The following is a 26,161-nucleotide window of genomic DNA, read 5'->3' as shown; positions in this document are numbered from 1 at the left end:
TACTCCTACTTTGAGTAATATTTACGACAGGTACTTTTACTCTACTCACACTACATTTTTAGGCAAGTAATGGTACTTTTACTTAAGTATGCTTTTTTTTTACTTAAGTATTAGTTAAGTATGCTTTTTACATACTCTTTCCACCACTGGGTGCAACTTCCTTAATATGCACGATATTGCTTCGAAGATTATTACCTGTTATGCTGTGTTCACACCAGACGCTGAATGCAAATTTGACCTTATTTATATAGCACATTTAAATTCAACTTCAGTTGGCTTAAGTGCTATACAGAGTTAAAAAAGAGTCATGAAAAACATTAATAATACAGATTAAGCAAAGCAAAACAATTAATAAGTAAAAATCCTTATGCATTCATTTTCCTTCGGTCCCTTAATTTATTAGGGGTCGCCACAGCGGAATGAACCGCCAACGTATCCAGCATATGCTTATTATGCAGAGAATGCCCTTCCAGCTGCAACCCATTACTGGAAAAACACCCATACACACTCATTCACACACACACTCATACACTATACGGCCAGTTTAGTTAATCAATTCCCCAATAGTGCATGTGTTTAGACTGTGGGGGAAGCTGGAGCACTCAGAGGAGACCTAAGGCAACATGTGGAGAACATGCAAACTCCACACAGAAATGCCAACTGGCCCAGCCAGGACTCAAACCAGCGACCTTCTTCCTATGAAGCCACAGTGCTAACCACTAAACCACCATGTCACCCTTAATAAATTATTTGAAATTAAAAGCACATGGGAAAATATGTGAAAGTTTGATTAAAAAGATAAGTACAGATTGCTTTTCAACACTCTTCAGAATATCTTGCTTTATGCGCAACAGAATAAAAGTTAATTTTGTGTGAACTGTCCCTTTAAATCCAACTCTGCTGCACTACACACTCTGTCCGGCAGATGGGGACAAAACGCCACAAATCATCACCTAACTATGCGCTCAATATTGATATTACAGATTTTTGTTCTAGCACTCCCTACTAACGTTTGAGCTGTGCGTCATTCAACCGCTGTCAGTAAAAAAGTGAAATAAATACTTTAAATAAGTCTACAACGTTCAGACCAGTCTAAGTTCACCCTTTATCAGCTAATCGACTTGTGAACTGGCTGAAGAAGAAAACAGCTGGAGTGTTTTAGCGTAGCTTTTTTACGGAAGCCGGTGTTACTTTATCAAACATGGCTGACGACTTCGGTTTTTCCGCCTTCGACAACGGAGTTCATACAGAAGAAGATCCCGCCGCCGCCTTTCTGGCCCAGCAGGAGAATGAAATCGCGGTGATTGAGAACGACAGCACTGGGTTCAGTTTACCGGAGGACGGAGGAGCGGCGCCCGCAGACACCTACACCATGTCCGGCGGTGAGCCAGCGCGAGTCCCGGCGGCCGCAAACACACACCCGTGCTCACGTATTACCGCTTTATATTGTGTATAAAGTATAGTACAGAGTGCCTGTTATGTATAAGTAGCAGTAGTGTAATGTACCATGGTATTTTTGGAGAACCAGGTACGTAAATGTGTAATAAATGAGTATCAATCACTTCTTAAAATGTGAGTTACCATAGTATTGTAAAAAAACACAGTATTTTAGTTTTAAATAACTTTTTCCCATGGTATATTTTCAAAAAGTATATATTATATTATATTATTTTATATTATATTGAAATACTATGGTATCACCACTGAATACTGCCACTTTACCATAGTACTAGTAACTTACAGCAGTACTTTCAGTAACTATTTTGTGACTTTGTTTAATATAAATATTACAAATTATGCACAACTAATAATATAAATCATCATCGTTATTACTCGGTACTTAAATGCACACAAAAACTATAACACAGATTAGGCTACTTGCGATAAAGTAGCGGTAACGTTACTGTAACATACCATGGTATTTTTGCAGAACCAAATACATAAATGAGTAATAATGAGTATAAATCACTTCTTATAATGTTAGTTACCATGGTATTGTAAAAAGAATAGTGTTTTTGTTTATAATAAATTATTTTTCCATGGTATTTTTAGAATAAGTATATTATATTATAATATATTCTATTATAATACTATGGTATTACCACTGATTATTGCAACTTTACCATAGTACTAGTAACTGCAGTACTTACTTTCAGTAACTTTATTTTGTGTCCTTGTTTAATATTAATCTCACAAATTATGTGTAACTGATAATATGAATCACCATTGTTATTACTGAGTACTTAAATGCACACAAAAAGTATAACAGTGTGCTTTCGTACAAGTAGCAGTAGTGTAATGTACCATGTTTTTTTTTTTTTGAAGAACCAGGTACATTAATGTGTAATAAATGAGTAAAAATCACTTACTAAAATGTGTATATCATGGTATTTGACAATTCCTTGCAAAAAATATAGATACTTCATTGAAAGGATTTTTTTAATGAATATTCTATTCTATTATATTGAAATACTATGGTATCACCACCAGATACCGCCACTTTACCATAGTACTAGAACAACAGTACTTTCAGTTTCACTCGTTTACAGCTCTAATTAGTGCATATTATAAGGTATAATACAGTGTCTGTTCCGTATATGTAGCAGTACTGTTATGTACCAGGTGCATGAATGTGTAATAAATGAAGTTCAAATCACTTCTTAGTGTTCATGGTATTGACAATGATTAGTAAAAAGAATCGATACAGTATTTTTGGTTAAAATAACTTTTTCCTATGGTATTTTATCTAAAAAGTATATTATATTATATTAAAAATCTATGATATCACTACTGTATACAGCCACTTTCCCATAGTACTAGTAACTTACAGCAGTACTTTCAGTACCTTTATTTTGTCACAGAAACGCCAACTGACCCAGCCGAGGCTCGAACCAGCGAACTTCTCGCTGTGAGGCGACAGCACTACCTACTGCGCCACTGCGTCACCATTAAAACTTTTTTTCAGAAAAAAGGAAACATTTAATTTAAAATAAATAAAGAAAATAAATAAACTCTAAAAAAGTTAGCAGCCCTAATAAAATAAAAAAAATTAATGAAATTAAATATTATCACTCATCCTCTTCTAAATAAGAGTCGCATTGCTAAATATAGAAAATTGCAAAAAATGACATTTGTACTTGCATAAAAATAAAGGAGCAAAATAAATAACACAAAACTTAAAATAGCAAAAACAAAATCAAACCTAATATCTTCAAAACACTAAATAACAGAATTTGTAAAAAATAAATAACTAAATAAATAAAGTGCAGATTTATGCTTTAACTAAACACTTAAAACATGCAAGTAAAAAAAAATAAACATTTAAAACTTTTTTAATGCAAATCCACTTAGATCCACTTGTCTTGTAAACAAAGCAAGTATTTCATATATACATATATATTGACTAGAGGGCTGCATGGTGGTGCTGTGGGTAGCATGATCGCCTCACAGCAAGAAGGTCGCTGGTTCGAGCCTCGGCTGGGTCAGTTGACATTTTGGGTCAGTTTGCATGTTCTCCCAGTGTTGCCGTGGGTTTCCTCCGGGTGCTCCGGTTTCCCCCACAGTCCAAACACACTATAGGTGCATTGGATAAACTAAATTGTCCGTAGTGTATGTATGTGATTGAGTGTGTGTGGATGTTTTCCAGTGATGGGATGCAGCTGGAAGGGCATCCACTGCATAAAACATATGCTGGATAAGTTGGCGGTTCATTCCGCTGTGGCGACCCCTGATTAATAAAGGGAGTAAGCCAGAAAGAAAATGAATGAATGAATGAAAATTGACTAGAAGACAAAAAATATTACATTACAAACTGCAATTTTACATAAATCCTAAATTGTAATTTGTTTTTCGATCCTGACTGCATGTGTTTTAAGTCATTGTAACTTATTAAACTAAGTTAATCATCTTCTAACTTAAATTTACAAGTTGCACAAGCTGTTTTAAGTCAGTTTAACATAATATAAGTTCAATGGATTCATGAGGTTAATTTGATTCAGCGTACAAACTTAAGGCAACCAGGATTTTCTACAGTGTATTAGTTATTATTATGACTGAAATTACTATAAAACTGAATAAATATATACTTACACATACAAAAGTAAATAAACAAATTCACTGCGGACCTACTCATGCCTAAGAAATAAAGCTAATAAGACAACTATTAATGAATGAACTCAATATATATGTCGTGTATGTGAATGTCTTCTTCTTTTTTTTTTTATATTTCCCAAATGATGTTGAACAGATTCAGGAATTTTTCACAGTATTTCCTAAAATATTTTTTCTTCTGGAGAAAGTCTTATTTGTTTTATTTCGGCTAAAATAAAAGCCGTTTCTAATATTTTAAAACCCATATTAAGGTCAATATTATTGGCCCCCTTCCGCAATATTTGTTTTGGATTGTCTCCAGAACAAACCGCTGCTATACAATGACTTGCCTAATTACCCTATCTTTAACTTGTGCTGTCATCCTGGCAAAGACTAAATCAGTGATTAGAGATGATTAATTAATTAAGATGAGTAATTAAAACCATTATATTTAAAAATGTTTTGGAAAATCTCTTCTCTCCGTCATAACAGAAATTTAGGGGAAACATATTCAGTAGGGCTAATAATTCTGACTTCAACTGTATAGATATTAAATATCTGTGTACATAAATAAACTAAATAAAATGAAAGCAACACTAAATTAACACGCCTTCAGTTCATGCTGGAGTTAAAAAAAGCACACCTGAATCTGTCAAGACAAGTGAAACACAGTAAAAAAAAAAGCACACATGCGCAGTGTATAATAATAATAGAGTCAAAACAATTGAGTGAGTCTGGCTGCATCCAGAAACTTGTCTTTTTTTACATACACACACACACACACACACACACACACACACACACACACACACACTGTCCAACAAGGCGCACCACATTCCTCTAATGCCTGTGATGTTTCAGCATTAGAGAATCTGCACTGAAACTCAGCTGTTTCTTCTGCAGGTGACTTTGGAGGATCCTCAGCTGTAAACGGAGACATGTTTCAGGTGAGAAACCCTCAATATGGCAACTCTTATATTCATGTTTGCTTTTATACACCACAACCAGTGTTTGGTGTTAACCTTTGTGTGCTGTTGGGTCGTTTTCATCCACTCTGGGTGCTTTCGAATCTCTATTTGGCCACAACTTTCTCTGTGTTTCAGCAAATGGGATGATTTTTGCTGACAAATCTTATTTTGAGACATATTTTGGGAAATTGCTTTGAAATACAAACTCAACAATACACTCTGGGCAAATGAACTACCTTTTGGTTATGTTGGGGGCTGTTTTTGCCCCATTGACTTCCATTATAATGATATTTTTGATTGCAAAGTCATGATGACAGCATATAAATATTGCATTTTTGATTGTTGCTGGTTTTCTCTGTTGGGAAGAGGTCAAATGTGTAATTTTTACTGTTTATCATCATTTTTCAGCATTAACCCTTTAGATAGGCCTGTGCTAAATGAATCTGGCTTTTATATGGAGGTCAGTGGAGTGAAACAGCAGATCAAAGTGTGTGTGAAGAAATACACTTACTGTGTTTACTGTGATGGGTGGCGGGGTGGCTCAATGTTTAGCACTGTCCCTCACAGCAATAAGGTTACTAGTTTGAGTCCAGGCTGGGTCAGTTAGCATTTCTGTGTGGAGTTTGCATGTTCTCCCCATGGTGGAGTGGGTTTCCTCTGTGTGCTCCTGACTGTCCAAACAAATGCGCCATATGGGAATTGATGAACTAAATTGTCTCTAGTGTATGAGTGTGTGTGTGTGTGAGTGTGTATGAGTGTTTCCCAATACTGGGTTGCGGCTGGAAGCAGGCATGACCATTTTATTAGCGGATCATAGCATTCCTAGCATTCCTCTGTCAAGTTTCTTCGCTGGTGTTTGCTTTTTCTGAATGCTTCCTTAATGTACAAGTGGCTCAAACTCGCTCATTTTGAGGCAGGAACAGACGGATGTGCAGCAACTTTAATTATGAGGTACACAAAACAAAACTTTCCATCCGGAGCTCCTTTATGGGACTTAACACTTGTAAACAATCACTCCTTTGGGCTCGCGCGGCTCTCGACTCCGCCCAGACTCGCCAGCGCTACCAAACCGACCAATCACAGAGCTTGCGCTATGCGTCGTTGCGACATGTAGTTATAATTTTCGAGAGGTGCGTGTCAGCGATGCAGACAGTCATGCCGTAGGGCTATGCGTCAATGTGTAGGCTGTGCGTAGCATATGCATTCGCTTGACGCAGAAGTATAAATCAGCCTTAAAGGGCCATGAAACCCCCTTGTTTCAGCAGGGTGTTTTCACACCTCTACTTTGGAAAAAGTCAGAAAAGTGGGCGTGTCCAGCTCTGTTTAGGGGGGAGTGTCGGAGGAAGAAAAGTGGGATGGTGTAGGAGTGTCTATTTGGGCACGCGCGAGTTTCAGAATCAAAATTCACACACACAGTAGAAAGTGATGGTGTTTAACCTACATGGACATCTGTAGTCGAATTATTGTGTTTTTTTTATTATTTATGTGTTTTTCATGCAATGTTTGATACCGCACGGCGAATGAGAGAAAAAAAACCTCCGCATTTCCCAGAAACTTAGATGCACACGGCAGGTAGCGTCAGAAAGCCGCACGTGTTATTCCGGTCACAAAATGCGGCGAAAACCCTACACGAGGTTAAAGTTTGGTTGTGGTGCTAACGTGTTTACACTCGGTGCTATAGTTTTTTTTAGATACGAACAAACTGAATAAACAAAGAGCACTGGTCGCTCACTTACCAAATCTGTAGAGACAGAACAATCACCAGCAACTAGAGCCGCGTCTTTATTAAGAGAATACTACAAGCGAATCCGGATCTCAGCGTTTGCAGATGAGAACAGCTCTCAGGTAAACAATAATCCTCCTTAGACACGTAAGTTATTGTTGTCGAGCGTCGCGTACACTGTTAATCCACACGTGACTCCAGCTGAGCTCTCACAGAGAGAAAATAAAAACAAAACTCAACTGCAGCAAACTATAAAAGCAACACTTCACGCTTGTTTTGCCAACACAACGTGGCGTCTCTGTCCTGTAAACACTGTGATAGTAATGAATATTAATGAAGTTGCACAATAGAGCGCGCTGATTGGTTTGAACCAAGCTTTACTCATGCATTAATGCATCACACTGTAAGATGTAATAAGACTCACTCTGGCACAGACGTCCAGTCTGCACGCTGGAATACACGCTATTATGTCATGACCGTGACGCAGCTTCAAAAATTCGTTTCAAACAGGAAGTACAAATTTGCTTGAAATAACGCAAAAACAACCAATTTACACTTTTTAGTGAGATACAGGTGTCCTAATAGTGTTTTTAGCAGTGTGGGACACATATACCACTGTCAACAGCTCAAAACATGTGTTCTGGTGTTTCATGACCCTTTAAGACAGACTTTTCTTTTGAAGAAACGATTAATACTTCATTACCTGCGACTCGTTTGTGTTCTGACCACATGTGCTTGGTTGTAAACTATATCAATAAAGTGTTTAGACTTTTAAAAAATACTGCTGTAATGCAAAACTATTGATGAAATTCAGGCATAACACTGTATGACAACGCTTCAGATGAAGTTCTGGAGCCTACAGCTAATCAGTCTGTCAGATTCAAGCTCTAAAGAAAAATATTTATGATAAATGATCTTAAATAAAACAAATACATTTATAGAGATGGTATAGAAGTATATAATTTCACTCACCTGGGAAATGGACAACCCAAGCTCATTCTGAAAATGGAGCCTCGCAGACGTTTCTGGAGAACGTGATTTATGTGGCCGGAGGTATGTATGGCTGCATTTGTTTTTTTTTCAAGCGAACGCTACGGGGCGGTGTGATGCCGCTCCTCTTCGCGCTCACTGGCTCGGCTGACGGCTCGCCTCCTCCGTGTGGAGGGCTTTCCCGCCGCAACCAGTTTGTCCGCTTAGCTTGTCGGGTTACGTTGTCGGAGCGGAGGCCCGGTGGAGGAGGAGCAGTAGCCGGCAGCGTTCGAGACCGGGTTCGAGTCCAGGGAAGAGCGGTTCCAGTAATCAGGCAGGACAAAAAACATATTCCAAAAAATAAAGTGATTGAGTTCGTAATGGGGCGAGAATGCGGCGAAATCCGAAAACGCAGTCAAAATCAGACAAGGGCTTTTCCGATTGGCCGGCCGCCCAGTCAATCGTTCAGTCATTTAGCCAGCCAGTCAGTCGAACAGCGGCGGCTCCGGCGGCTTTTTACACGAGAACAGCGGTCTCGCAAGAGGCGTTCAAGACGCGAAAAAGATTCACGGATTCGCGAAAACAAAAACACAAATACATACCTCCTGGGACGTATTTCGCGGCCTCCAGAAACGTCCGCGGGGCTTTCCAGAATGAGCCCGGGTTGGATATGGAGGCCACGTGAATGGTTTGTGAGCACAATTAAGTGCACACAGCATGCCATATCACCTGTTAATTAATTCCAAAAGGCAATTGACTGTTTAAAGCCACATAAAACAACACAAAGATATGATGAATATGATGAATTCAGCAGCTAATCAGCCAGAATCAAGTGACGGCGACCAGCGAGACCTAGCTGTCACTCAAGTGGCCACGCCCTTAATTATGCAGACTAAATATAACTGGATGAGTTTTAAAAAAAATTCACTCCCTCACAGTTGTCATGAAGGGTATTATTAGCTTTATGAACCAAAGTCGTTCTTTGTACCAGGCTGTAAACACCTTTTTTCTGCTGTAAAGTTGGCCATTTTAACAGTGGGGTCAATAGAAATTTGCTCCAAATGAAGCCAGGACTAGCGGAATTTTGACCAATTGCAGGTTCAGTTACTTCCGTGATTTGCTTCAAGAGGGAGAGCTGGAGGTTGCCGCTTGTTTCCAACAGGGAAAACCAGCAACAATCAAGAATACATGATCATATGGGGTCGTGGTTTTGCAATCAAAAAATGTGATTATAATGGAAGTCAATGGGGCAAAAACAGCCACCAACATAACAAACGGTGAGTTAATTTGCCCAGAGTGTATTGTAAATGTGGGGCGAGGCAGTGGCGCAGTATGTAGTGCTGTCGCCTCAAAAAGGTCGCTGGTTCGAACCTCTGCTCAGTTGGGGTTTTTGTGTGGAGTTTGCATGTTCTCCCTGCCTTTGCGTGGGTTTCCTCCGGGTGCTCCGGTTTCCCCCACAGTCCAAAGACATGCGGTACAGGTGAATTGGGTAGGCTAAATTGTCCATAGTGTATGAGTGTGTGTGTGTGAATGTGTGTGTGGATGTTTCCCAGAGATGGGTTGCGGCTGGAAGGGCATCTGCTGCGTAAAAACTTGCTGGATAAGTTGTACAACACAATAGTTCCAGAAAGCTGTTGTTAACTTACATGATTGTTTGTAATATTAGGACACGAACGGCATGACTGACAGCTACTCGGCTATCGCACAAGTCGACATACAGAGACAAGAGCCTGAAAGTCTGCGCAAGTGGAGGGAGGAGCAGAAGACCCGGCTGGAGGAATTAGGTATTGAAGGATTTCCTGCACATGTTTTAATATATACATGCTGTTTTATGAAAGTTTAAGGTTATTTAAAGGGGAGCTATTATGCTCCTTTTATAAGTTGTAAATTAAGTCTCTGATGTGCCTAGAACAGTGGTCACCAAACTTGTTCCTGGAGTGCCGGTGTCCTGCAGACTTTAGCTCCAACCCTAATCAAACACACCTGAACAAGCTAATCAAGGTCTTGCTAGGTATACTTGAAACATCCAGGCAGGTGTGTTGAGGCAAGTTGGAGCCAAACCCTGCAGGGACACCGGCCCTCCAGGACCGAGATTGGTGACCCCTGATCTAGAGTGTGTGTGCATGTGTAGTTTCAGCGCAAAATACCACACTAATAATGTTTTATAACTCTCTGAAACTGACCCTTTTAGGCTTTGATACTAATTGTGGTGTTTTGGTGACTGTCGCTTTAAATTCAAATGAGAGAGTGCTCTTTTCAGAAGAAGGCGGAGCTACAAATGCCTGTGCATCAGCACAGTGGCAGATTCCAAAGAGTATAAAGCATTATGTGTGTGGTGTTTGAGCTGAAACTTCACATATAGGGACACCATCATCTTAGTTTACATCATGTAAATATGTTTTACAAGCTTAAATATCAGCTTGTTTTATATATATATGTGTATATATGAACAGATTCAGCCTCTAAAGCTGCAGAGGCCGTGTGGAGAGAGAAGGCCAAGAAGGAGCTGGAGGACTGGCATATACACCAGACTGAACAGATGGAGAAGAATAAAGTCAACAACAGGTATTTTCACCACTACACCCTTAAAGGGACAGTTCATCCAAACATTTAAATGTACAGGGCCTTGAAAATGCAGGTGAGTTTTTCTTCAGCACAGCATTAAAGAAGATTTTTTGGTAAATCCTGGTTCATAATGGGATTTAATAGGGACTTTTAAAAACTTCATTTGGAGCGATTGCAAATTTTAACCACGAAGATACAAAATGCATGTGTTTTTAAGGAGTGATCAGGGTTCGAATTAATCATTGGCAATCAGGGGGTCAACATTTTCGGTAGTGTTAGTTTGTGTAATACATGCTTCAGTGAATCCAATTGGGTATATGCTGAAGCATGCTAATGGGACTTTTAATTTGCCAGTAACATGGGTTAAGCGCTTCTGATGAACTGTATGCCATTGAAAAATTGTCGCGTTTAAGGTCTGTTTTCTTAAAAAATCAGCGATTTCCACTGGCTGAGTGATATCCGATATAAACTGGGTCTCAGATTGTACAAGAAGCACTGCATTAAATTACATTTCCCCCCGCCATGTCTTTAAAATATGAGCATTTATTTTACCCCAGTATATTCAATGGAGCTTCTGCGCTAACCTGCTGATGCTGACGGGCGCTGCGAGTAAACGGCTTTTTGTCTCGTTTTACGCTTGAGCTACTAAATGAATGCCAAAGTCTGTTTAACTGATTGTATTTTAACTACATTACAACATCGATGCTGTAAAAGGAATCGTTTAAAATTAGACAAACTAACAATAACAGGTAATTGGAAGTTTATTAGGATGGAAACAGCGCTAGCTTGGCATATACCCTATTAATGCATTAATAAAACATATTTAGGTATTCTGTGTTTTGTGGCATATTTAATGTATTCTGACTCACATTCTCCTCTGATTAGCTTCATCAAAAGGTTACTGTTAGTCAAACTATGCAGCTAATTCTACTTTATTTTAGGCTGTATGTTTAAACAAGCGCTATTTTACGAGGAAACATTCTTGTGAACGTTGCCCTAGATCAGCTGGTTTCAGACAGTTAAATGAGTTCTGGCAGACTGATTGGCACGGTTATGCATTCACAGTGGTCTGAACCATTAAAGGGGTGGTCAATTGTGTATTTATATTATCTATTATTTGATTTATTGGTCACACTTTACAATAAGGTTCATTAGTTAATGTTAATTAATGCATTTACTAACATGAACAAACAATGAACAATACATCAACTACAGTATTTGTTCATGTTAGTTAATGAAAATACAGTAGTTCATTGTTAGTTCATGTTAACTCATGCTGCATTAACTAATGTTAACAAGCATGGACTTGGATGTTAATAATGCATTAGTAAATGCTCAATTATGATTAATAAATGCTGTACAAGTGTTGTTCGTGATTAGTTCATGTTAGTAAATGCATTAACTAATGAACCTTATTGTAAAGTGTTACCAATTTATTAATATTATAATTTAAGATTCAGATCAGAGCAAACCAATTCTCACTATTTAAAGGGCTGACCTCTCATGTTACATGTTGTTTTTATCTTGTATTTAACCAAGCATTAATTCAGCACACCCTTGTTATTCACACTCTACCTGTGATTAATTCATACATTTTGCTGCTGTTAATCTGCAATTGATATATATATATATATATATATATATATATATATATATATATATATATATATATATATATATATATATATACATATATATGTATATATAAATACATATATATATATATACACACACACACACACACACACACACACACACACACACACAGACACGCACGCATGCATGCACGCACGCACACACACACACACACACACACACACACACACACACACACACACACACACACACACACAAATATATATATATATATACAAAAATATGCATACAAAATATATATATATATCTGAATTAATAATTGATTGATAGTGATTCAGCATGCACGGTTCACTTTTATTTGTTTCTTTAGGTTACTTTGAAGTTAAATTTGTTTAATCAATCTAATTTATTACCTATATTTTGTCTCACCATAGTCATCAAACATATATAAATGCAGGAAACCATGGATTAAATGGTCACCAGTTTTGAGATTAAAAATAAACACAAACAAACAACTCTAAATCAAGCACTGTGGCTCCTGATGAAGAGAAATAAGAACATTATTTACAATATTGTAGGATTTAATCTACAGCCTGGGCAAACAGTGCTCCCATACATTATCAAGTTTGTATATTAAAGCTAATAATATCATAAATAATATTAAGTGTCTTTATTTTAATCTCAAAAACAGGTGACCACTGACCACTGCATTATATAAATCACCAAGGACCAGAAAATCAGCATTAATGCTCTGCTGAAACATTTATTACATGAAAACTTTCAAAATGACCATCTTGTTAGTTCCAGCATTAATATTCTGCATTTGTTGGTATATGAATAACATCTTTAAACATTTCCTCATAGGTATTTAATGACTAATGCATCTTAACTAATGCCAGCTTTCTCTCACACTTCTCAACTCTTGCATGGCATCTGATTCCCCCTGTTTTACTGTCGTTTTTCTGTCGCTGAAGCAGGGCTGTACAATATATGTCTTCAGCATCGATATCGCAATATGCACATATGTATAGTCCCATCGCATATCTACCATGTAGAATTAGGATTATAGTTGAGTAGGAGTTAATAACAGACATGATTAAGGAGTAATTGCAAAGATTAACCATAAAGTTACCCCCTCAAAAAATTATGATTTGCATGTGTCTTAATGCAAATGTGATTGTGTAGGCATTTTGAAGCCAGTTTAAAGCATTCAGGCACAGGAGATTAACATTTTAGCAACTTTAAGAAAGATTAATTGTATTTATGTACAGTGCATATGCAATTAAGATTTTGCGGTGTTTTTTATTTTACATTCAATTATTTAATTTGTGTACCTTAATACAGTATTAAGCATTTGTTTCATTTGTAACTTGCTTTACTGTATTGATCATTGCCTGTTATTTGGTTTATTACCTTTGATGCAGATGCGCCCCCCACAAGATCATCCTATTATCGTCCAAAGATATCCTAAAATCATTCTTTCTTTCCTAACGGAGCTTTTTATTTCTATTTATTTCATATCTGTTTGTCAAATGATCAAATTCAAACTATCATCAAATTATACCCGATATGCATCGCAAAAAAATAAAATATCCTCTCGTCTCGACTCCAGCCATTAGGGCCGCTCTAGCCAGTAGCAAACCAGCAACTACTGGGAAGGCGGGGCTAAAGATAGTAAGGCTCCATCTGATTGGTCAGATTTAGATAAACAACCAATGCATAAAATAAATGTAATTTATCACACGTCTGCTGTACATATATTGTATATACTATTATCTAGATAACGACAATTTTGCAATATATTGTGCAGCCTTACTTAATATATATATATATGTATAACAAAAAATACAATGTTTACAATACATTAAGGCAAGTACTCTATAAGTAACTGTATTTAAATGACCTAAAATAATTTAATTATATTAAATAGTTACTTTATAACTGGTTATCAGAGCCAGACAGAATCTGACTTTTTAAATATTTCCTAACACATAATAATAATGATAATAATAATTAAAAAAGCAGGTTCATACAGAATGATTAGGACCAACTTTTCTGATTTCTATGAATGATTTTCTCTGTTTTCTATCTGTTGACTAATATGATCTTATTCTTGATGCATTGAGAACATGCTTGATGTATTAACACTTGTGTACATGTTTGCATCTTGTGTGAGACTGACGTTCTTTCTCTTTCACTCTCCGGCTCCCATTTTCTCTTCCTCTCCTTTATCTCTCCTGCTTGTTTGTGCATTAGGATCGCTGATAAGGCTTTCTACAAACAGCCCAACTCTGATGTCATAGGCTTTGTGTATGTTTAATGCAAATCAGTCAAACATGATGCATTCTGTGTGTCTTGCTTACATCACATGAACACTAGTGTCACTGGAGCTCAACAACAATGTGTTTAAGTGATCAAAAATGCTGTAAAAGTATTGCAGTTTAAAATAATTGATTTAGATGTGAATATTAATAATTATATATTTAGATGTAAAATGTCATTTATTTAATGCAGATTTATCAGTATCATTAGTTTTCTTTAAATACATTCTTCTTTTTTATTATACGTTTTAATGATATTTATATTTTAAAAATGTTCATTTAATCAAAAATGCTGTAAAATTATGAAATATTATTGCAGTTTAAAATAACTTATTTTTTATATTGATATATTTTAAAATACAATTTATTGCTGTGATTTAATGCAGATTTTTCAGTGTCATTTTCAGTCATTTCTTATTATAACTATTTTAATTATAATTATATTTTTAAAATATGTATTTGATCAAAAATGCTGTAAAATTGCAGAATAATTGATTTATATGTGAATATATTTTAAAATGTAATTTATTGCTTCAAATTTAATGCAGATTTTTCTGCATCATAATTACAGTTTTCAGTGTACGATCCTTCAGAAATAATTTCAGTTTGCTTAGGATACATTTCTTTTTATTATATTATATGTTTAATTATATTTATAAAATATTTATGTGATTTAATGCTGATATTGTAAAATAATATTCCAGTTTAAAATAACTGATTTATATGTGAATATATTTTAAAATGTAATTTATTGCTTATTATTATATATTTTTTGTATATATATTTATATTTTTAAAGTGTTTATTTGATCAGAAATGCTGTAAAATTGTGAAATAATATTCCAGTTGAAAATAATTGATTTATATGTGAATACATTTAAAAATGTAATTTATTTCTGTGATTTATTGCAGATTTTTCAGTGTCATTTTCAGTGTCTTATGCTTTTCAATTTGCTATACATTTTGTATTATTATATTACTGTTTTAAATATATTACTATTTTTTATATATTTATTTGTTCAAATGCTGTGAAATAATAATGCAGTTTAAAATAATTGATTTATATGTGAATATATTTTAAAATGTAATTTATTTCTGCGATTCAATGCAGATTTTTCAGTATCATCAATGCAGCCTTTAGTGTGATACTATCCTTCAGAAATTATTTAAATTGGCATAAGATAAGATACAATTTCTTCTTATTATATTTTTATTTTCAAATTGTTGCTTATTATTTTGTAGATTAAATGTATGAAATAGTTAAAAAAAATTGTATTTCATAGGAATCTATATTTCGTAATCCCCTTAATGTCCCTTTTGATCAATTTTATGCATTCTTGTTGAATAGAATTATTAATTCACTCCAGAAGTTAACATCAACATTTTAAATGTTAATCATACGTCAAGATAGTTTTGCTTTTCTTTTAATTTCTTTGATAAGTTTTACCTTTCATTCAAGAAACAATCAGCACATTAAAGCCTTCAAGAGGCCATATATTGCTAATTTATTGGTTTAAACCTCACTTGAGAATTTTTTTTTTTTGAAAGAATAAAAATTTAAGGATTGATTTTGATTTCAACTATTTATGAAAGTAATCAACAAAACAGATTAATAAAAAAAACATCATTTCTCACTGGTAAAAAGTAGTGGTGTACTGGATCACAAATTTCACGGTTCGGATCACACTACGGTTTTTGAGTCATGCATCAGTCCCTTTTTTGGATCAGCAAAAAAATGAAGACTACTGTTGCTGATAATGCTAAATGTATAAATCTAATATTAAAGTCTTGTACAACGCATCATGTATATTATTTAGTCTCATTTTTAATTATTGATTTAATAATTCACTCATAAAACCTTCATTTTAATAACTAGATGTATAACTTTAGTCGTTTGTTGCCACCTATTGGTTAAATAATGTAATTGCTACAACTTCGTCAAGTTCCATTAAACAGTGATTTAAATCTACCGTAAACATCAGTGTTTATATCTGAACTATAAACTCTTATCCCAGTATTTATGTGTTGTTTGATTGATTTTAGCTTTGTAACTAACTGAAAAGTCTTGATCAAATGCAGATTTAAATGCATTAATGAATATGCAAATCCTCATCATTTATAAATAATGTTGCGTGGGTGTTGAGATCCAGATCTTTACATGTTTAATTGTGCAGCTTTACACTGAACGCATTAATAAACAAACAGTGACAGAAAACACCTTTAATAACTTAAGAAAGCATTTAGATTCGCATTTATTTCCATCATCATATTTTACAGGTTAGCCAAAATGCGATTTAAATGACGCTGGAGGCGATATCTCTGCGATCATTACTAATTTAGGATTAATCTACAAGTTGAAAAAATTCTTAATCCGTGTGTCACGTGCGTCCCGAACCGTGGGCTGTGATCCGTTTCACCTCTAGTAGAAATTAATATTGGTTTTAATCTCATGTGGTATGCTGTTTCCCATGATGCTCTGTTGTGTGTTTGGTGTAGAGCGTCAGAGGAGGCTTTCCTCAAGGAGTGTGAAGATGACAGTCCTGGGACGGAATGGGAGAAAGTGGCCCGACTCTGCGATTTCAACCCCAAAACCAGCCGGCAGACTAAAGACGTGTCCCGAATGCGCTCGGTGCTCATTTCCCTGAAACAGACGCCTCTGCTCCGCTAAACGCCGCTCCATTATTATTACTCTGCTATTATTATTTCCCTCTTGCACTTTATTTTATAAACACTTTAACAGGTTTATGTTGCTAATGGGGGGGTCATTGAATGTGTACACTTGCTGTATTTATACTTCCTACACTGTAAACTATCTGTCAATGAACAGTTTGCATATTTTACAGTTGTGAATTGCATTATGGGATGTTGATCTCTGCTCTGTTTACTTTTAATGTTGTAAATTGAACACAGCAGTTTACCAAAGTGACTTTTAGAGACATTTAAGTGGTTTGAAATCATAATATAAAAAATAATTTTAAGATCACAGGTCTTAAACTCAATTCCTGGAGGGCCGCAGCTCTGCAGTTTTGCCCCAACCCTAATCAAACTCAGCTGAACCAAATAACCGAGGTGTTCAAATAAGTCTCGAACACCTTCATTTGTTGGATCAGCTGTGTTTGATTAGGGTTGGAGCAAAACTGTGCAGAGCTGCGGCCCTCCAGGAATTGAGTTTAAGACCTGTGATCTGGAGAAATAAGTCTGCAAAATATCACCCGAAAAAGGTGATTTGCCATCTCCAGGTTGGAGGAAAGTCCTTACCCCAGGTGGAGGAGTATCTTGGGGTTTTGTTCACGAGTGAGGGAAGGATGGAGCGTGAGATTGACAGGCGGATTGGTGCAGTGGCTGCAGTAATGCGGTCGATGTACCGGTCAGTTGTGGTGAAGAAGGAGCTGAACCGAAAGGCGAAGCTCTCGATTTACATGTCAATCCACGCTCCTACTCTCACCTATGGTCAGGAGCTTTGGGTCATGACGGAAAGGACAAGATCTCAGATACAAGCGGCAGAAATTAGTTTCCTTTTCAGGGTGGCAGGGCGCACTCTTATGGATAGGGTGAGGAGCTCGGAGTAGAGCCGCTGCTCCTCCACATCGAGAGAAGTCAGCTGAGGTGGCTTTGGCATCTGTTTCACATGCCTCCTAGACGCCTACCTAGGGAGGTGTTCCAGGCATGTGCCACCGGGAGGAGGCCCCAGAGAAGACCCAGGACACCCTGGAGGGACTATGTCTCTCAACTGGCCTGGGAATGCCTCGGGATCCCCCCCAAAAGAGGTGGAGGAAGTGTCTGGGGAGAGGGAAGTCTCCTTAGACTGCTACCCCCACGACCAAGCCCCGGATAAACGGTAGAAAATGAATAAATATAAAACACCAACCCAGACAATAAATCCCTTCACACTATTAAAAATGTTCAGAAAAGTCACTTTTTTTCCAACTTTTGAAGGTTAAAAGTTGGATCAAGATCCCATAATGCAATTCAAAAGCAAAAATAAACAAGGGGAAAATAAACATACATAAATCACAAAATATGGAAAACTGCTCATTTATGGATGTTTTTACAGTGTTTATGTGTGTCTATATTGAAGAAACCACGAATCAAACAGGTCATATGAGAATTGAATTATTTTACAAGTTGTTTTGTAATATTTGAAGGCCACAATACATTAGATTAGTCCACTAGAACACTGCAAAAATGATTTTCTTACTTGGAGTTTGTCTTTTTTCTAGTCCAAATATCTACACATTCCTCAATCAAGAAGCTTTTTCTAGACAAGCAAAACATATCACCTTATTTTAAGAAATATTGACTCTAAATGAAGTGAGTTTTTCCCTGAAACAAGCAAAATAATCTGCCAATAGGGTAAAATAAGCTTATTTTTCATTTTGACTAGGCCTGTCGCAATAGCTAGTTTCTGTAGTACGATATATTGCACCAAAACAATATTATTGTCATTTTAAGACCATTTTACCCAACTCATTATATAATGCCAGAATGGCAATATAATATCATCACAATGCAAGGACACTTTTCCAAAGAACACATCATAGTTCATTCTCAAGAATATTTAATTTATAGTCATTTTAACAACTGAATAATCAGGCATTGGAATCAGAGTGTGAAAACGCATATCCTAAATAAATAATAATAAATGTTAACAAAAAAGTGCAAGGTTAAGGGTAACAGAGGCTGCGATGTCTGATCTATTGTCAGCTGTCAGACACCCACATGAGAATATACTACAGTAATATAAAGTAAATACTACAGTGTTTCTGTAACCATACTGTCACTGGCAGCTCCAGTAGAGATAGAGATGCATAATCAGCTTAAATGTTGCTAGAATTGGTTTTTTACGTATCTTCAAATATGACTGAGCTCATGTCCATGTGTTGTCTGATAAGTTCATATGAAGAGTTCAGATGCAAAAAACCTCTAAACGCTGTCTGAAATGTTCTCCTAAAATGTGCATTTTTCTCAGCCTCCTATGTTTATGTTCAGTTAAGCCTCTTGAAAGGCAATGAAAAAACCTTATCTGTCACTATAAATGTAAAATTACTAAGCCAACACACAAGATTTGGTGAAAAAAGCTCATTTTAGAAGTAATATCAACTGGCTTTTAGAGGTTTTTGCATCTAAACTCTTCATATTTTGATTATTGTGACGGGCCTACTTTAACATGATTATTTTGCTAAACACACTGGCAGATTATTTTGCTTGTTTTAAGGAAAAGCTTCATATTATTGCTTTAAACAAGACAATATGTTTGCTTTTTTAGAAAATAGTAGATATTTGGACTAGAAAGCAGATTTTTTTGCAGTGAACCAATCAGTGTCTCGGTTGTCCTGTTAGACAGGAGGTGCTCTAAACAAACAGTTTAGTGACCGTCTCGCACCCTAAATAGTAAGCATCATTTGTTTTAGTGGCTGTAATAATCAGTAAGTGGCTCTGGTGTTTCTGCTTTTGTGTTTTTCTGTTCACCAAGAGGGAAGCTTGTATTTCTGGGCTTGCTAAGGTTTGTTTTAGTACTACTTTTCCAGATTCAAATAATGATTAGTTTATAAGTGCAATTGTTTATTTGATATTACGCAGACGGGTTCCTCATAACAGCTTCTTTATTACTTATTAAAAAGCCAAAATCATTTACAGATGAAGGACTTACTCTGATTTAGTATACCACTGACTATACTGCATGTGCTTTTATTTAAAACGGTTCATATTTTCTGCTGTGTTAATGTATATTTTAGTACTGGGTAAAGATTAATTGCATTCAAGTTTAAAGTTTGTTTTAGCATATATATTTGTGCATTAAACCAATCAGAGTCTCATCTTCCCTTTAAGAGTCAGTTGCGTTGCACCATTGCGCATTTGCTATTTCCATGGTGGACTTTTAGGTGTAAAAACTGAACGATTCACTAGCGAGAAAACAGCTAAACAGAGCATCTGCAGCGCGAGGATAAAGAACGAGCCTCCTCCATTCAGCCTCTTTACTTTCTCTCTTTACTCCTTTACTTTGGTGGAGTGAGGAAATGATGAACTCACTACACTGAACACATTCATTAGCCCACGTTTAATTTCCTTTGTTAAGCCTAAAGATTTGTTTCAAAACTATTTCTAAATTCAGTTCTAATGTCCAGCAAATAAATAAATCAACAATAATAATGAAGTGTGGAGTTATATCCAAACACACGTCCTGTTCTTTAACTATCTATCTAAATGGCAAAAACACTTCAGAGTAATACAAATAAAATCCCAAAAGTTAAATCACGTCAGACATGTTATATATGACAAAACTTGACTGAATAATTCTTTGAGTGACTGCCATAGCTATTTCACAGCACACATTTGTGTGTGTACTGTGTATAATTATTATGTATATGCTATATAAACACATGCATGCATGCACATATTTTTAGAAAATATTTATATTTAGATATGTAATATATACAGTTGCAAATAGAATTATTAACCCCCCTTTGAAATGTTCTTTTCTTTTTAAATATTTCCCAAATTATGTTTAACAGAGCAAGGAAATTTTCACAGTATGTCTGATAATATTGTTTCTTCTGGAGAAAGTCTGACTTGTTTTATTTCAGCTAGGATAAAAGCAGCTTTTAATTTTTTAAAACCCATTTTACGGTCAATATTATTAGCCCCTTTAAGCTATATATATTTTTTCGACAGTCTACAGAACAAACCATCCTTATACTATAACTTGCCTAATTACCTTAACGTGCAAAGTTAACCTAATTAACCTAGTGAAGCCTTTAAATGTCACTTTAAGCTGTATAGAAGTGTCTTGAAAAATATCTAGTCAAATATTATTTTCTGTCATCATGACAAAGATAAAATAAATCAATTATTAGAAATGAGTTATTAAAACTATTATGATTAGAAATGTGTTGAAGAAATCTGCTCTCCGTGAAACAGAAAAAAATAAACAGGGGGGTGATTAATTCAGGGGGGCTAATAAATCTGACTTTAACTGTATGTATGTGATACAGATTATACATAAATCATAATATCTATGTAACAAAACTGTTTGTTCTTATGCATGTGTGTTTCATATATACATAATAAATATATCCAATTCACACAAACCCACACACATATATATTATGTCCAACATAACTTTTATCTTTGCCCAGCACTAATATATATATATATATATATATATATATATATATATATATATATATATATATATATATATATATATATATATATATATATATATATATATATATAAACTTAATAAGGACTTAATAAGTTCATTATAACAGTTATTAGCCCTCATGTGGAATTGCAATTAAAGAGACTCTGAAGTTTCTCTGACTCCTGTGTGTAGGCTTATTAATTTTACTTTAATAGCGACGAATAAGTTATTCACATTGCTTTTAAAGTGAAATAACTGAACATCGGAGGCTGAGAAAAATGGTGATTTTAGGAGAACCTTTCAGGTGGCATTTAAAAGTGCATCAGAACTCTTCAATTGTTTTTTAAAGTGCTTTTTAACAAAGCAACAACATTTTTCACAGTATTTCCCATTGTGTTGTTATTCTGGGGAAAGAATTATTCATTTTAGTTTCACTGCTCAATATTATTACCCCCCTTAAGAAGTATTTACAAACACTGTTGTCCAATGATGACTAATTAACATAATTAAGCCTTTAAATGTTACTTTCAGCTGAATACTTGTAAAGTAACTAGTCAAATATTATGTACTGTCATTATTCATTTCATCATTTTCTTGTCAGCTTAGTCCCTTTATTAATCTGGGGTCGGCACAGCGGAATGAACCGCCAACTTATCCAGCAAGTTTTTACCCAGCGAATGCCCTTCCAGCCACAACCCATCTTCTGGGAATGTACTGTCATCATGACAAAGATAAAAGAAATCAGTAACCATTATGTATAAACGGTGTTATTCTCTTGGGAATTTCTTATTTAATTTGCATTATTCGACAGCAGGGCTAATAGTTTGTGTTCAGCTGTATAGCGCAGAGTTTGAAGCATGTGTTCTGTCAAGTGTCTGAAGGCCTCAGTTTACAGTAATGAATCCTGTGCCTGAACCGTTTCTCACTGTGACACACACACGGTCCTTCTGTAGGCCTTCAGCATTCACGCTGCCAAAAAAACATGATAAATAAACCGTAGCGCAGTGAAATAATGCAGGTATTTAATGCTGGAATGTGAATGATTCTGCTGTTTGTTGTGCACGTGGTCTTTATAGCCCTACTTATTACTTAAATCGCAGATGTATAAAGTTACCCATGTTTGTACAAGTCAGAAGGCTTTGTTTATACTGAAAATATTATTTTGTTGGCTTCAAGTTGCATATTATAATAAAAACGATGGTTAATATCTAATAAAAGCATCTGTACTTCAAATAAGCTGTAGGTTATAATACTAAAATATAATTAAAATGATTTTTTTACCCTCTTTTATAGACATTTAGCTCCCAGCCTGATTCCAAATAAATGTGTGTGCATCAATGCAGACCATGCAATAAGTGTGTATTCAATAACACATTCAATAAATAAAAATGTTGAACTCAGCCTTTTATTGTGACTTTTTTAATGTATTATTATTAATAAAGAAACGAGACTTGCATTTATCCCTTATAAGCTAAATGCAATTATTATATTTGCATATTTTACACCACACTTCTAAATACACAGGCATGATGATAAAAAAAAACAATGCACTAGTCATCAATATGGAAAAGCAGACAAAAAGAGGCCGCTTTTTTACCGCTTAACGATAAATACTGGGCATTAAATGCATTTCAGGAGTGGCACATGAAGTGTATAAACACCGCCACCTTCTTCTTACTATAATATAAATGCTCTGAATTCCACATTGGCGTCATTTTTCAGCCATAAGGCCCATCAGTGGTCAATCAGTGTGTTTTTTGGGTTGTTTCACGGTTTGGCCTTCAGCGCTGTAGCAGCTACACCTACTATAATGGCCACCACGGTGAAGCCTTGAGCGAAGATACGAGTCCTCATCAGCAGCTGAGACTGACGGGTTTTTCCCTGTTTGAAGGCTCCGAGGCCGTAGATGAGAGCTCCTGCTGTTCCCAAACAACCTGAGGATGTGACAGAGCAATTAGGCATGCTCAATAGAGTTCCCACTCAAAGCCAAATATTCAGTTTTATTTGTGTAGCGCATTAGTTTCACAGTAATTCTTGTTTCAAAGCTATGGAAACAGACTCAAAAGAAAACATTCAAGCAAAACACACGATGTACACATGCGTAGCCAAATTCATGTGCATGAAACCGAATTCACATGCGTGAAATATTTATATATATATTCACAAAAACAATTCATGTGCACAAAATAAAAATACATAGTCCTAAAATACGTTTCACAAATGCAAAAAAACATTTGCAAATGTATGAGTGTACAAAAAGTATGAATGTCAGTTTATCCTGAATGAGAACGTGCAAATCCTCTTTACTTTAGATACTAAACTCGCTCATTACAAAGCAGCTTCACAAAATGTGCACATTACCGCATTATACAATCCCGGCCACTTTATTAGGTACACCTGTCCAACTGCTCGGTAAAGTGTATTTCTAATCAGCCAATCACATGCGTGCTGCTGTCATATCAATATGGAGCAAAATCTCTAAGGAATGTTTCCAGTACCTTGTTAAATCAATGCCACGAAGGATTAAGGCAGTTCTGAAGGCAAATGCATGTCCAAGCAAAGTGTACCTAATAAAGTGGCCGGTGAGTATATACGCATAGTTAACCTGCAGTAATACAGTATATAGGTGATGTCTGTATAGTGTGTACATGTTCAATGCAGTGGATTTGTGTATTAAGTGTATGAAAATACCAAATGCACAGATTTTCCCCTGACTTTCACTGACCAAAGAGATGAATTCCCATGCCTTATAACTAGGCCCTCACGACATTCACAGATTCTTTAGCACATCATCTTTTTCTTTACTTATACAAATAAATATGTCAATATATTTTCAGTTTTTATCTTAATTTCAGTTGTTTTTGATTATGTGATAATATGGGAAATGTTTATATGGTTTATGTACAATGCAGTTTGTAAAGTCATGTTTTCTGTCTTTGATTAGATATATGAGACTTACTTTGTTTCCCAAACAAGTCATTTAAATTGGATTTGCATTGAAAACTTTTTTTTTAAATTGTAATTGCCAAAGTTAAGTGAGTTTTTCCTTATACCAAGCTAAATAATCTGCCAATGGGGTCAGCAAAATAATCTTGTTTTTCGATTTGTGGTAAGATTATTTTGCTTACCCCATTGGCAGATTATTTAGCTTGATTTAAGGAAAAACTCACTTCATTTTGGCATATTATATCTTAAAACAAGACAATATGTTTTGCATGTCTAGAAAATGCTTCTTGATTTAGGAACTTTTCGATATTTGGACTAGAAACAAGACAAAAAATCTAAGTAAGAAAAGCATTTTTGCAGTGTAGAGACTGCTAAATAAATGAATGTGCGAATCTAAAACCAACTTTACCTCAATTTCAAAATTCATGACAGTATATAGATGATGTCTGTGTACATGTTCAATGAAGTGAATTTGTGTATTAAGTGTATGAAAATACCAAATGCACAGATTTTCCCCTGACTTTCACTGACCAAAGAGATGAATTCCCATGCCTTATAACTAGGCCCTCACGACATTCACAGATTCTTTAGCACATCATATTTTTCTTTACTTATACAAATAAATATGAGACTGCTAAATGAATGAACGTGCGAATATAAAACCAACTAAACCTCAATTTCAAAATCCATGATATTCCAGGAACGCAGTGTGGGAAATCTGTGTATCGTTTTATTTACAGTTTCAGTATTTACTTATTTAATTTGGCTTCATTATCTGTATTCATGGCGAAAGCAATTCAGAATAATACACATATAAATACAATGAAACCATTTAAACAAACAAACAAAAGTTATTGGTGACTACCACATTGCACCAGAGGGCTCATAATGTATAAGTCTAAACTTTTAGTAAACAGTTTTTAACTTTAAATTTAACTCTAACAGCTCTCCACACAGTGACACGTGTAATATATATATATATATATATATATATATATATATATATATATATATATATATATATATATATGTATATATATATATATATATATATATATATATATATAGTCCTTGACCTCTGTCGGTGTGTGTGTTTATAAACGCGCTCGTCTGTGTGTGTGTGTGTGTGTGTTTATAAACGCGCTCGTCTGTGTGTGTGTGTGTGTGTGTGTGTGTGTGTGTGATATATAACAGTGTTTTAAAAGTCACCTATAGGAACGAACGGGTTCTCCTTGGTTTTCCTGATGAATTTGTCCTTGAAACCCTCCTCTCTAGTTCGCGAAGTAGGACTGAAGCCCTCGATGACGGGGGGTTGAGAAAGATCCAGCAGAACCGGCGGAGAAGCGCTTTTCCCCGGCTGATCTGGACTGACAGGAGCCGCAGCAGTAGCCATGATGACAACAGGAAGTGGAGGAGCAGAGAGAGCGCAGAGCATTTCCGCCAGCTGTGCGTCACGTGACAACACAAAAAAACTTTTAATTTTGGAAAATGGCGCCTCATGTTATGCAAGAAAGTCGTGAAAAGTAATGTGTTCATTCATTCATTCATTCATTTTCTTTTTGGCTTAGTCCCTTTATTAATCAGGGGTCGCCACAGCGGAATGAACCGCCAACTTATCCAGCAACTTATCCTGTGGGGGAAACCGAAGCACCCGGAGGAAAACCACGCTAACACAATAAACAATATAAATAATTCTTAATTCCTCTTTACGATGAAGATTAGGTTTGGGGTAGGTGTAGACCAGGGTTTCTCAACCACGCTCCTGGAGGACCACCAACACTGCATGTTTTGGATGTCTCCTTTCTCTATCACTCCTATTATAGGTCTATCAGTCTCTAAAT

At 35.7% G+C, this 26,161-nt stretch overlaps 2 protein-coding genes and 1 long non-coding RNA gene across 14 annotated transcripts in view; 2 read left to right on the top strand and 1 right to left on the bottom strand.

Moving 5' to 3' along the window:
• Positions 1–26,161, top strand: part of LOC137487628 (uncharacterized) — a 545,963-nt gene that overhangs the window by 93,017 nt on the left and 426,785 nt on the right. The gene's annotated exons all lie outside the window — the stretch shown is intronic.
• cltb (clathrin, light chain B) lies at positions 980–20,046 on the top strand. Of its 12 annotated transcripts, none has more exons than XR_012390020.1 (7): positions 980–1,382; positions 4,993–5,036; positions 9,416–9,533; positions 10,203–10,314; positions 16,727–17,216; positions 17,376–18,541; positions 19,452–20,046. XR_012390020.1 is itself a non-coding variant. In XM_005168222.6 (6 exons), exons 1-6 carry the CDS (start codon positions 1,202–1,204, stop codon positions 16,896–16,898), a joined length of 681 nt encoding a protein of 226 aa, XP_005168279.1. In that variant the 5' UTR covers positions 980–1,201; the 3' UTR covers positions 16,899–20,046. The 12 variants fall into 12 exon arrangements, 2 of the variants coding, with proteins under 2 accessions (XP_005168279.1, XP_005168280.1); XR_011006284.2 differs by adding an exon at positions 14,167–14,220 and having other exon boundaries at positions 17,392–20,046; XR_012390015.1 differs by adding an exon at positions 14,167–14,220 and having other exon boundaries at positions 16,727–18,541.
• Positions 22,766–25,730, bottom strand: higd2a (HIG1 hypoxia inducible domain family, member 2A). Its single transcript, NM_001017641.1, is given in 2 exon segments — positions 22,766–23,308; positions 25,530–25,730. Coding segments are annotated over 2 exon segments (351 nt in total). The 5' UTR covers positions 25,714–25,730; the 3' UTR covers positions 22,766–23,141.

This window comes from Danio rerio, chromosome 14 (assembly GCF_049306965.1).
Source record: "Danio rerio strain Tuebingen ecotype United States chromosome 14, GRCz12tu, whole genome shotgun sequence".
Classification (NCBI taxonomy): Eukaryota; Metazoa; Chordata; class Actinopteri; order Cypriniformes; family Danionidae; genus Danio; species Danio rerio.
The sequence above is the reverse complement of the archived record's forward strand: the minus strand, read 5'-3'. Positions and strand labels throughout refer to the sequence as shown.